This window comes from Adiantum capillus-veneris, chromosome 21 (assembly GCF_014529385.1).
Source record: "Adiantum capillus-veneris isolate H3 chromosome 21, ASM1452938v2, whole genome shotgun sequence".
Classification (NCBI taxonomy): Eukaryota; Viridiplantae; Streptophyta; class Polypodiopsida; order Polypodiales; family Pteridaceae; genus Adiantum; species Adiantum capillus-veneris.
This window is the reverse complement of record NC_140951.1, coordinates 60,492,935-60,506,142: the sequence shown is the minus strand read 5'-3', so window position 1 is coordinate 60,506,142 and position 13,208 is coordinate 60,492,935. Positions and strand designations below refer to the sequence as shown.

The 13,208-nt window shown below is 44.0% G+C and overlaps 1 protein-coding gene across 1 annotated transcript in view; it reads right to left on the bottom strand.

Moving 5' to 3' along the window:
- EBS5 (HCP-like superfamily protein) overlaps window positions 1–8,333 on the bottom strand; it is a 75,144-nt gene extending 66,811 nt beyond the window's left edge. Inside the window, exon 1 of the mRNA XM_086493545.1 lies at window positions 7,600–8,333. Within this exon, the coding sequence (XP_086349671.1) occupies window positions 7,600–8,244 (645 nt within the window). The 5' untranslated portion in view covers window positions 8,245–8,333. The remainder of the gene's footprint in view (window positions 1–7,599) is intronic.
- Between the last annotated feature and the right edge of the window lie 4,875 nt (window positions 8,334–13,208).

The following is a 13,208-nucleotide window of genomic DNA, read 5'->3' as shown; positions in this document are numbered from 1 at the left end:
GAAGTTCCCATTGCCCAAGCCTTGCAAGACTCAAGTGCCAAGAGCCAAGTTTGAAGTTGCCCTCCGACTCTCCGGCTCCGCCCTTGAGTGACGAGTCTCTTGACTCTCGAGTCTCTTTCTCCTCTCTCTCTCCCTCTCCCATCTCCCCTCCTCTCCAAGTCGAAGGCTAGAGCCTTGAAGCCTACCCCTCTTTCCTTCTCTTCAAAGATTTCTCTAATATCTATGTACATCATTATGTTTTGCCCTTTGGCCAGGATGATTGATGCTTGATCACCACACCAATGGTGTACCGTGTCGCGCACGCCGCACGCCCTTTGTTATATTTTGGTATTATGTAATATGAGTGCAAAACACACTTTTTCTTTGCAATCTTGTGCTCTTAGTGTTCAATGTTGTCTCAATATTAAATTTGCAAAGAACTAGTGTTTTTTAAAGCGCGTCCCCTGTCGCGTCCCCCGTCCCTTGTTTTGCCACGTCCCCGTCCTCGGGACCTGCCACGTCCCCGAGACCCGTCCCCGTCCCCATGTGACTATGATCCACGTACCCCAAGTACCCAAGAACCAAAGTATCCCAAGAACCCAAGTACTCAGTGCATCGTCATCACTACACCAATTTTCTATTTCTAGATCCTCCTCCATCCCAATCTACGCCACGAATTGTACCAAATTCTATGGAGGTTTTGTAAAGTCTATGATGGCGATGATGCTACAACAAGAGGCTCACCCATCTGCCGTGGAAAGGGAACGTGAAGCTCAACATGTGATTGTTGAAGAAAAGAGGGTAGCTATGGAGCTACAGCATGAACGGGCATGCGAAGCTCCACACATAGGGAAGCTATGGAGCTAGAGTGTGACGCACAACGAGACCAACGCATTAAAAGAACGCATAAAGAATGTTGACGTGGTTGCTGTATGGACGCACGCGATTCACGTTGCTGACGTGGCAGGCTGTACGGATGTCCGCGATTCACGCTGCTGACGTGACATGACTGTACAAATTTCCGCGAGCAACGCTGGCTGTTTTTGGGCCTTTTTGCTTTTAAGTTTACATGCCTTTGGGGCTCTGCCTTTGACATCCCTTGTAAAAATAAATGAACCCAAGGGGGGTCTCACTTCTCAGAGCATCTGGACGCAGAGTCTAAGAGCGAGCACCCGCGGGAGTTGTACTTTGCTCAAAGATTAATGTAAAACGAAATACCAAAAGGGGCGCCAGTCTTTGGTGCCAATCTCTCTTGGCACGGGACTATGCCGGGCCTTGTCGATTCTTGAATTGTGAAGTGTTTTGAATCCTAATCCATCTTACACAATTGAACAGCAATCTACATAATACAGTTAGAAAAAGACATAACAGGAGTTCCATTTTCCTTGAGGCCTCTCCAATCCTCCTCCAACCGATCAAGGTACTGGGGTGGCATAGCCTTGAGCTTGCCTTGGAAGTCGGCCCAAGTGTAAGATAATAGTGCGCCATCCATTGCAAGCTCAAGATGTTCGGCCAACTGTGCCTCTTGCCCGACTTGATACCAATAAATGGCATCACCCGACGACATTAGTTAAAACCTTACTGCTACTGTTTTTCTTGTTAGTCGCAAAGTAAGCATTAATTTGATGCAACCAAGAAAATATCATAGAAGCATTCATCTTACCATCATATTTATTGAAAGTCAATTTTTCAGTGATTGGATTATTGGAGTCGTCGTCTCTACTTGATCTAGGTGATGACTTGTGGGCCTCCTTGAGTGGGTCTCGTTGTGCGTCTACAGACAGCTCAGATTTTGATGATGGAAACTTTTATGCGAACAAGAAGAATTTTTACAAAGCTAACCAGTATGACTTTCTCGAAAATAAAAGCAAGAAAGTCCGAGAGTTTAAGGAAGGTGGCCACTCGATCAAGTTTGATACTTTTTCAGGATACTCAGATGCTTCGAAGGCTTTGTCTTTTATACAGCAGTTTGACATCGCTTTCACGGGAGGACGCTATTCAGAGCACTCCAAGATTCGGAGAGCTGTCGCTTACTTTAAGAGGAATGCTCGTACTTGGTGGTCCACGCTTCTTTTAAACAAGACTGCGCCAGTTAAATGGCTGAAATTTAAAAAGCTTTTTATTTCTTCTTGGTTGACGTAAGAATATGAACGAGATATACAAGCTGCTTGGAACCATCTTCGAATGACCAAGAAAGATACAATCAATGCTTATTGTGAAAGATTCTGGAGCTCTTTTCTACCCGCTCCTTCATTCAAGAAGATCTCGTTCAGAGAACAAATTGAGCGGTTTACCTTGGGTCTACCTACAGAGATCCGAGATCACTGCTTGGAACAGAAGTCAGCTTCTATTCAGGAGTTGATGAGTCATGCGAAGCGGGGCTTTGCCATTCACTCTGGCAGTCTGACCTACCCCACAGATGAGACCATGACACAACGAGCCGAACAGACTTCTGGGAATGAAAGTAGAAAGAAAAAGAGCAACCCAGAGAAAAAGGATGCACGACCCAAGCTTACTCCTGAGGAGAGAGCTCGCTTCATCAAAGAGGGGAAGTGCTTTGGATGCAGGGAACAGGGACATATCTCCGCGAAGTGCCCTAATAAGGCACAGAAAGAACAGAATGATAAAGACGACGACAGGTCTGAGAGTTCGAGAGCAGCTGAGGAATGTGGCAGAAAAGGCAGATAGAAAAGCAAAATTGGTACCACATGGCGTGGGACCTGCACCGAATCTAATGAATGAAAGTACAAACTTTGCCGCTTTTGGGGCAAAGTGACGGATCAGGAAGCTCTTTTGCAGGAGCCAAGCCCAACTTCTTTTCACTTGGAATTGACGGCTCGATTTGGAATTACGCCCGACAGACTGACGCCACAGGCGGAGGTAGTTCGACTGGCACCCGGATGGGATGTTGCCATTACACCGAGCAATGGCAAACTTCGTTTGCAATGACAGGGGATGTTCAGGGCACGCGAGTGACGTTCTACTCAGGATCCCTTGGTACCACAAGAACTACGCCGTGGTTGACTACCAGGCCGAGAAAGCGACTTTGATAAATGAAGGGCTTAGAGATTGTACTTGATGAACTTTAGTTTCTTACTCATTCTTTTGGGAGAGAACTGAACGATGGATAAAGGTTGAATATGTTTTGACCTGATCAAAAGAACGCCAAGATTTTTCTCCACACTCATGCCGATTGCTTTTCAGAGGGCCTGAAGATCAAACCATTGATCTGATACCTGGAAGCACGCCACCGTATCGGCCACCTTACCGTGTGAGCCGAGTACAAAATGAAAAGATTATGAACCCAATGAAAGACCTCTTGGAAAAGGGTCTTGTCCAGCATAGTACTTCACCGTATTGCTCTCCAGTGTTGTTGGTTTCGAAGAAGACGGATCTTGGAGAATGTGCATCGATTATAGCGCTCTCAACAAAATCACCATCAAGAACAGATTTCCAATTCCTAGGATAGATGATATACTTGACAGGTTACAGGGATCCTCGTGCTTTAGCAAGATTGACTTGAAGAATGGATATCATCAGATCAGGATAGCGCCAGGAGATGTCTACAAGACAGCTTTTCGGACGACGACGACTTTTGGGTTATTTGAGTTTTTGGTGATGCCTTTTGGCTTAACCAATGCTCCTGCGACATTTAACCGGATGATGGACAGGATTTTTCGAGAGTACAGGCTATTTGTTGGCACTTTCTTTGACGACATCATTGTTTTCTCCAAGAATGAGACAGAACACAGAGATCATCTGCTTCAAGTCTTTCAGGCATTACGAGATCACACGTTAGTGATTAATGCATGAATTTTTCCTACCAGAGATACACTTTTTGGGACACATTGTGTTAGCAGCAGGAGTGCAAATGGACCCGGCCAAGATAGAGACTATCCGTGATTGGCCCGATTTGAGGAATGTCCATGAAGTTAGAAGCTTCTTGGGACTGTGTTCATACTACAGGCGGTTCATACGAAAGTTTGCAGAGGTTGCTTCCCCTTAGCATACCTTGACACAGAAAGGAGTACCTTTTTCGTGGGGACCCACAGAGGTGACTGCCTTTCGGACATTGAAAGAGAAATTGACTACGGGACCTATTTTGACTTTGTCGCACTTGCAGAAGTCATTTGAAGTATATTGTGATGCTTGTGGTCGTAGTCTAGGTGCGGTCTTGATGCAAGAAGGCCATGTCATAGCTTACGAGAGTTGTTTGTTCTCTAGGCCGGAGATGACAGCACAAATCTATGAGAAAGAGCTTTTGGCGGTTATCCACGCTCTTACTCAGTGGCGGCATTACCTACTCGGAGCGGATTTTACTGTCTTTACAGACCATCAGAGTTTGCGCTGCTTCTTGTCACAGAAGCAGCTTTCGGAAAAGCAGATGCGGTGGGCGAACATCTTGTCACAGTTCCACTTCCAGATTGTCCATGTGCAGGGACAGAAGAATGTGGTGGCAGATGCTTTGTCACGGAAACTATTGGTTCTGGCTATTTCCGCAATACATCATAGGAGCTTCGAGGATATGGTTGATCAGTATGCCACAGATACACATTTTGCAAATATTTTCACACGGATACGGGATGGGGAGACAGTAGCTGGATACTCCCTTCGAGAAGGCTACTTGATGAAAAAGACTATGTTGTGCGTTACACAGCCGTTGAGGGATAAGGTTATGACTGAATGCCACTGTCCACCTTTTACGGGTCACCGCGGCATTGCTACCACCATGAAGGGGGTAGAGAGATACTTCTTTGGGCCGAGACTCAAAAAGGATGTGGAAGAGTTTGTGTGCACTTGCTTGGTATGCCAAAAGATCAAGTTTGACAGGCATAAGGCACAGGGATTGTTACAGCCTTTACCCATACCCACCCACCCCTCGGAAAGTATTGCAATGGATTTCATTTTTGATCTCCCAAGAACACAGAATGATACGATGATTTTCCGATTACATGGCACGTCTAAGACAATTGTCTCCGACAGACCCCAGATTTATGAGTTGTTTTGGAAGGCAATTTGGGAGAGCATTGGCACGCAGTTGCAGTTCTCGTCATCATTCCACTTGCAGACTGACGCGCAATTTGAGATTGCCAATTCAGTGATTTTAGATTTATTGAAGTCTTGTATCTCGGATCAGAAGACTCAATGGGAAAAGCACTTACCTTTGGTGGAATTTGCCTACAATAACACGATACACTCTTCGACGGGGAAGGCGCCATGTGAGATTGTTGAAAGTGCTGCAAAGGTTCCATCCTTCCTGAGCACGAAAGATTAGATATTTGAAGCGGATGAATATTCGCGAGATTTGGATACGGCTTTTGCCAAGGTTCGCGAGACCTTGCAGGAGTCTCAAGAACGACAGAAAAAGGCAGCGGATCGCCATCGTCGCGACTTGAAATTGAAGGAGGATGATTGGGTGCTCTTACGTTTTGAGAAGGCACGCCTAAGAAAGAAAAAGGGAAAGGAGAGGCTTTTTCCAAAGCTTAGTATGCGATACTACGGACCTTTCCAGATCACTGACAAGATAAATGATGTCTCCTTCCGATTGAAACTGCCAGATACTTGGAGGATTCATAATGCATTGCATGTGAGTCTCTTGAACCCTGTTAAGGGTGATGTGCCTGATGATGGGGAGCCTGATGAGCAACCCGAAGTAGAAGAAAAGGAGGAGATCCTTGTTCCTGAACAGATTTTGGCACATAACGATACGAAGAAAGGTAAAGTCCGAAGGCAGTTCTTGGTTAAGTTCAAGAATTTTCCTGCATTTGATGCGAAGTGGATGGAGGAGGAGGACCTAGCGGATACTCCTCGGATTGTGAAACTTTACCTCGATGTTTTGGTTTAGCATAGTCTACTCCAAACGGAACCCAGAAACTCAGCTTGGCCGAAGATCTGGTGCAGTGGGATGCACAAGAGGGGAGTTACTCCGCTCCTTTGTCAACAGATGCCTTGATTTTGATACTAAATTCACTGATGTCTCTTTGAGCTTCAGGGATATTGAGAGTTGACAGTATTCTGCTGGATGACTTTATGAAATGGAATTCCTGATAATGATACTGATTTGTTCTTGACTTCTTGTGAGTGCAAGAACTGATAGACGAAATGACTGCAGCATTTTGGTCTGATTGATCTCGAATAGACATGGTTGCAATAGGGGTTAGTCAATCGGACATCGATGAGGTCCCGATTGGACCTAGATGTGATTGCTAGCTACATTGCCGATAAATCATGGTCTAAGATCCGAATGAATGTTGAATGTCATGTGATGTCCTGTGATGTCTGGTGATGTCCTGTGATGTGACTGTCGATTTTGTACATGTGCTAGATGTGTGTTCCTAGTACGTAGGTATTAACAGTCAATGTCTGCTAAGACGGTTTATGGCTTTTGTCGGTTTTGCAGGCGTAATCGCGGTCGATTACAATGCTTTCAAGAGGGGGGTATGTCACAAAGTGATGACGTGGCTACGAACAGCAGAAACCCTAATTTCTGCCAAAAACCCTAAAATTCCTGCAAACCCTAATTTTTGCCAAAAACCCTAATTTCCGAAAATCGCGGAGGTTGAAAAAAAAAAAGGAAAATGATGAGCGACGCGAATTTTACTTTTTTTATAAAAAAAAGAGAACTTGCTTTTTTTTAAAAAAAAAAGAGACTCTCTAAGAGAGAGAGAGAGAGAGAGAGAGAGAGAGAGAGAGAACTGATGCTTTTTATTTTTAAAAGCTTTTGGGGCTCTGATTTTGGGCATCCCTTGTAATCTTTAAATTAGTGGTGAGGGCCTCACTTCTCAGAGCATCTGAACGCAGAGTCTGAGAGTGAAACCCTAACCGCTCTCTTGTACTTTGATGATTGATTAATACAAAAAGAAATACCGAAAGGGGCGCCAGTCTTTGGGGCCAATATCTCTAGGCACGGAACTCCGTCAGGCCAGTGCAAATCTATTGTGATCTGTGAATTGTTTTGAAGTGGTTATTTGGTGCTGTCGCGGTTGATTCTTGACTTGGAGTGTCCAAGTCTGTTACAAGATGCAACCCTGGATAATGAGTGAAACGTGACCCAGAGGATAACACAGCTAAAATGAGTGGCTTACAAGAGCCTGGAGCCAAAAGACGCAACAACCAACACCCGACATCTCTTCTCAAACCTAATTCTGCTGTACCTAGGAGGGTGTGATGTATGTGGCTGATGTGTGTGGCCCACCAGCTAGTGTATTAATACAGCGAAAAGCTTGAGTTGAACAACTTCACTGGACAAACGTGCAACCAACCTCGTAACCAATAGCGTTACCACAGAAATGTATTTGCCGGTATGGAAACTATAGGGAAAATAACAGCTTATCCAAGAACATTACCGACACACATTTTTGTAATAATGCAATCAAGGGAGGAAGGGCAGCTTATAACTATGTCTCAGTCAACCAACCATTGAACAAAAATAGGAAAACAGAATATACCATCCCACACCACTGCCATGTTCAGAAATTACCTAAGTGGAAAATTAACTAGTTTAATATTAGGTTACTCAGGACACAGATGCATCGGCCATGAAAAAACAACATAAACCAACGAAAGCACAATCACAAGATTCAGACGTTAGATTAGCACAAAAGTGAAAAGAGAAAATACCTGCTGGTGGAAGTAACTATAAGCCAAGGCGAGTTTGGACTGATAGTTACCACTGCCTGCTGCAAAAGAATGGTAAAGGAAGGCCTTGGCACCATTGTGTTCAACTCCGATGCCACTTCTGTAAAGAAAAGCTAGCGTGGACTGGGCATGTGCATGCCCTGCTTGTGCTGCTTTCTGGAAGCGATCAACTGACTCAGACAAGCCATCTGGATCACCAGCACTCACAGCATCCAACAACTTCCGAACCCCTGCTATGTACAACGCCTGTGCGGCAGCCATGGAAGCATCCTCCTCACCTTTGCTACCATTTCCCTCATTGGGTTCACCGTTTGCATATCCTTCTGCTATAATCTTCCAAGAGCCTGGGTCCAGATCTTCAAGACGGAAGTCATCAGGATCATTGAAATCATCCTGTTGATCAGAGGCTTCCTGAGTTGCATCATCCGAAGGAGCAGAAGAAGCTTCTGCGTTCAGGCTCTCGCGGCCTGCTTTCCTTGCTTCCTGATCGTTAAAGATGAGAACGAGTTTGCGCTGATTTTTACGAGCAGAGACAGATGTCCCCGAGAGAAGTAGAATGATCAGAGCAGCCAAGAAGGCGAACAGGATTCGTTGCTTCGGCGCAAGTCGAGCTGCACGCAGAGACATTCTCTGTATTTCTGACGTTGAGCTTCCAAAGCACAGAATGACAGAATTGCGTGATGCTTAACTCCTGTCTCGGTATATACTGACGACGAATACATTCCCGACAAGGAAATCGGGAATTTTAGATCCGTCCGATGGGGTGCTGAGATCAATGCTGACCATCTATACTACTCTATTATGGAGAGCCACATTCCGGCACGGCACATGGCTCAACAAGAATTTAAAAATTTTTCGCGAGGGGAGAGCGGGGGGGGGGGGGCTGTCGAGAGACCATTATGCGGGAGAGGAGAACTTGAAGGGCCGTCAGGTGCAGGCCAATGTAGAAAAACCTCCCAGCACCTTCAAGAGCAAACTATTTACGGTGAGGGTTTGCACGCAGGTGGGGGTGCTGGGTTTTATGAATGGGTTCGTTTTGCTGCTGATGTTGCTCTCATGGTTTCGTCCACCACCTTTTCCGCACACCATGGCCCTTGCTACTGCTGCTACTACAGAGCGTGAGCTCGCCATGGCTCCCGATTCAAACAATAAGAGTGCAGACGAGCCTCAAAGCAGGATCACACACACACACACACACACACACACACACACACACACACACACACACACACACACACAGTGGATGGAAGCTCTCGATTCTGAGAAGGCTCGCAGCATGAAAAATGCATGCTCCCCCACCATTGGATTGGCTGGCCGGGGAGGTGGAGATAGCCTCGATGAGAGAGAGAGAGAGAGAGAGAGAGAGAGAGACCCATGGGGCAAAAAGGGGCTACAACATCCTGTTGGAGCCAAGAGAGATCAGTTACATGCACAGTGGTGGAGATGACGTTAGCCTGAACACAATCAACCTACGAGAGCTGAATGGTTGTAGGTGAGTATATGGGTGGGAGCCTAGAAGGCTAATGCCACCTGTGTGTGTGTGTGTGTGTGTGTGTGTGTGTGTGTGTGTGTGTGTGTGTGAGAGAGAGAGAGAGAGAGAGAAGAGTCAATGGCTGCTTATGAGGACCAGGTATGAGGCCCGCCCCCCGTCATCTAGCAAGGATTCAGGCTGCACAACACATAATAATATTTAGACTTGCTCCTTCTTGGCAGCGAAAGAGCTGGAGATGAGGTAGAGTGTGAATGGCTTAGACCGTCGTCTTTCGGCGGGGAGAAAACAAATGACATCGTTGCCTCTCAATGAAGAGCAAGCCATCCGTTTCGTTGATGATGTTGCGCTTCATCATTTCGATGAACACATGTTTGCAAGACGAGTGTTTACTCTAGCTAGGTAACATGCCACGTTCAGATTATCATCAAAGGTTGGTGGCAGATGTCTACGAGAGACTTTCTCGAATCTCTCCAGTGCCACTAGATGAAGATCTTACCCACAACCTTGCATGTACTGATTTTGGTGGCTTAGGGGGCTTCAGAGAGGTCTTTGTAATCGATTTTCAAAGAATGAAAACTTTATTGGAACATGAAGCTACAAGGGGGAAAAAATGTATGATCTCTTAAGTGTTTTTTTGGTCTATTTGGCATGTTTTATCACATCTATATTATCTATTTACTCTATTACGGAGAAGGGAATTCAGGTAAGCCACATGGCGCTAAATGCGAAATTGCAACTGTTAGAAGCCGAAAAACAACAACGGGTGAGAGTTGGGCTTCGTGAGCTGGAAGATACGCATGCAAGGGTCAGGAGCTGAAGGTGAAATTTGAAAAGGTGAGAGATGAAGTGGTAGCCGCGAGAGAGAGAGAGAGAGAGAGAGAGGGGGGGCTCCTATCCCTCCCGCTACAGTGCTGTCCCAACCATCTCTCTTCTCTTCAGTGCAGGCCCCACACCCCTCCCTTGGCTCCCGTCAAGCTAGACAAAGAGAGAGAGAGAGAGAGAGAGAGAGAGAGAGAGAGAGAAGGGGAGGGGGGGGACTGCTACAAATGGACGCGTGGCTGCCTTGCAAAATACCCGAAACAACACACTGTTAATCATAAATGAATGAATCTGCATACCTGACGCCTCGCATAGCACATGATCAACGATGCACATGAACAGAGAGAGACATCGAGTGAGAGAGAAGAAGAGAACATACGCAAGCGCACCCCCTAGAGCGGAGTGCTACGCCTGGCATGACGAGAGAGAAGAGAGGAGAGAAGAAGAATAAGACGACGATGGGTGCAATCTCCCCCCGTGCAAGAGTGATCATTTCCCTCTTGCACGTATTTGATTTATAGATTTCTTGAACGGTCAAAGTGAGTATAAACTGGCTAGCCAGTCATAAATTGCCAAAGCTCATAAAAGAGCACTTGAATAATAAAATATAATATCCTTTTGTAATAGCCTAGCTTGGCCTTTTTTACCTGTCAGCTGCATAAAATATCAAAATATCAATTCCATAACATACCTCTCCGTTGGAAAGCAATTGTCCTCAGTTGCGAAGATAAAATCTGCAAACAATACTTGTCAAAAATAGTGATTAGAAATCTGTATCGAAACTATCACATAGTAAAAGAAAAAAAACCATAAAATTAGACATTATTGCTTATGCATGCCGTCATCCACATACTACCTATTCTAGTGTCCCATACCACTAGAATAAGCAATATATGTCATATCCTGATGAATCAAGATATCATTGGTCACACTCATCATAATCAATTCTCATCAATCTCAAATCCAATTCCATAAATACTGTCGCAACCACTTACAAAAATCCAAGTCCAAATATCTGCCAACATATATCCGGCTCAAATCCAAAATCCAAATATCCAAATTCAAAATTCCTGGGTAACAAAATCATACCAGTTACAGTGGTGCCCAGCCACTGCAGCATGATTTTGTGATTGGTGTTGCCTCCACCGGCGAGTCTACACCAATAAGGCGTGCTGTTTAAATCGACGAATCTGCACTAATGCTGCCTAAATCGACAAATCTACATTTGGTATTGTTTAAAAATCATGAATCTGTAATTTTCAATGTGCTGCCTAAATTGGCGTATCTACACCAAGATGAGTATCTAAACACTGCCTAAATCGGCGAATCTATGTCTTGGTGACCAATGGACTAGGCTAGACATAAAAGGACACAAAAAATGTACTACCTGTGTGACACCACATTTAAGTATAGTTGAGTAGGAGAGTACTTACAAATTGTTGTCCACTAACTCAAAGCACCACAGCTCATATGAGTATTTGCATAGCTTAATGCAAAATCCTCTCAATAGAAAGTACATGTAGTGCAAGCACACTGACCCATAACTTTAGGGATGCTTAATTTCATATGCCATAAGAAAATACAATGAAGTAAAAGATCTTTTTGCTTTCAAATTGTCCAATGGTATTATCCCTATTGCAAACTGCTTGACTTTGTGTCCTTAAATATATGCACCGACAAAATAAACTTCCAAGCAAGTAGAGAAAGTGAGTAATATTGTAGGAGTATATTAAGGGATGCCATTGCAGTATAAGCAGATGAGATATGTTGTGTAATTGATGAGATCTTAAGAAATATGATAGCCATATATATATTTATAGGAATGGATTCATTACGGAGAATTAAAATACCGTGGAAAACAACGATAAATTACGTACCTGGAGGTGGTTTGAAGAAGTGACTAGTATCCAAATCGCCAAATGCTAAGCAATTTCTTGAAAACAAAGGTCAACAGCAAAATTCATCATTTGAGTAATGTTATGCAAGTTAGAACAAACCAAAGTACAAATGCCATAAAGTTCAAGTCGTACGGATGGGTGTCAGATATCGGTGAGGTGGATTGTATATGTGAGTAAGTTTTTAAACCATTGATTGTTGTCACAAGAAAATTAGAAGCTAGTAAAATTTCACCAGTGTTATTGAAACTAGCTAAAATAACAAAACATCGACTAGATTCCATGATTTCCTTCAAGTAAATCGGTAAAGTTTTACAAGTTTTAATGTGAATACCTGAAAATCTTTGAATTTTGACCTAAAAACGAAAGAGCTTTAGATGCGCCCTTATTGTCTTCAGTTAGGAAAATTGTTTTTGGCAAGCCCTAACTCGATCAACAAACATTGCTATGAGTACTCTGATCCAAAGAGAATTTCTCGTGAAAAATTTCGTAGGAACTACTTTTGATAGTCATCTTTGAATGGATACAACAAATACTAAAATACCAAGAGACATAGCAACGCTTATCGCCACCTTAAATACACACAAATCTCACACCGCGTAACCACGAGCATTAACTTCAAGCTATGAAAGACCATATAGAACACTAACAGCATGTGTGTGTGTGTTTGTGTGAGTGTGTATGCGTATATCATCGGAATTGACGAGTGAGTGTGTGTGGAGGGCAAGAGGTCATGGACTTGCAAGGTTGGGAACAATCGATTACCAAGGTAGGGCCCGCACTTTGGTTGAGGGGGGGAAGAGGGAGAGAAAATGAAATGAAATGTTATATTAACCGTCTTCAAAATGCTAAAATTACGGATGAGACCACACTAATACAATCCTTGTTGATCGAAGCCAATGCCGGGGTACAAAAATAAAATGAAGTAAAGTGAAAGACTGAAAAAAAAAGATTTAAACCAAAAGCCTAAAAGCGTGAGTAAAATTAGCATCATCGTCAATGCTCGAGGATATCTGGCAAAGGGCATTATCGTTCGATCTTGAGTAGTACATCGTCAATGCTCGAGGATATCTGGCAAAGGGCATTATCATTCGATCTTGAGTAGTACAAGTGGAAAGACCGACATAACCAATACGACTGTAATCCTAACAGAAGCAGCGTGAGATTTCACCCACCACCTTCGACAATAAATAAATAAAAATAAAGCGAACATTAGTAGGAGAAAAAGGATTCTTGAATTCTTTCATCTCCAATGATTACATAGAATCTACCTGCAGCCCTTCTAGTGGCTCTCCTACTGGCTCCACATTAAATAAAATTCTAATAAAATTCAATACTGTGTCAGATTTCGTCTAAAACACCTCCCCTAAAGTAGTGCCCTTTGG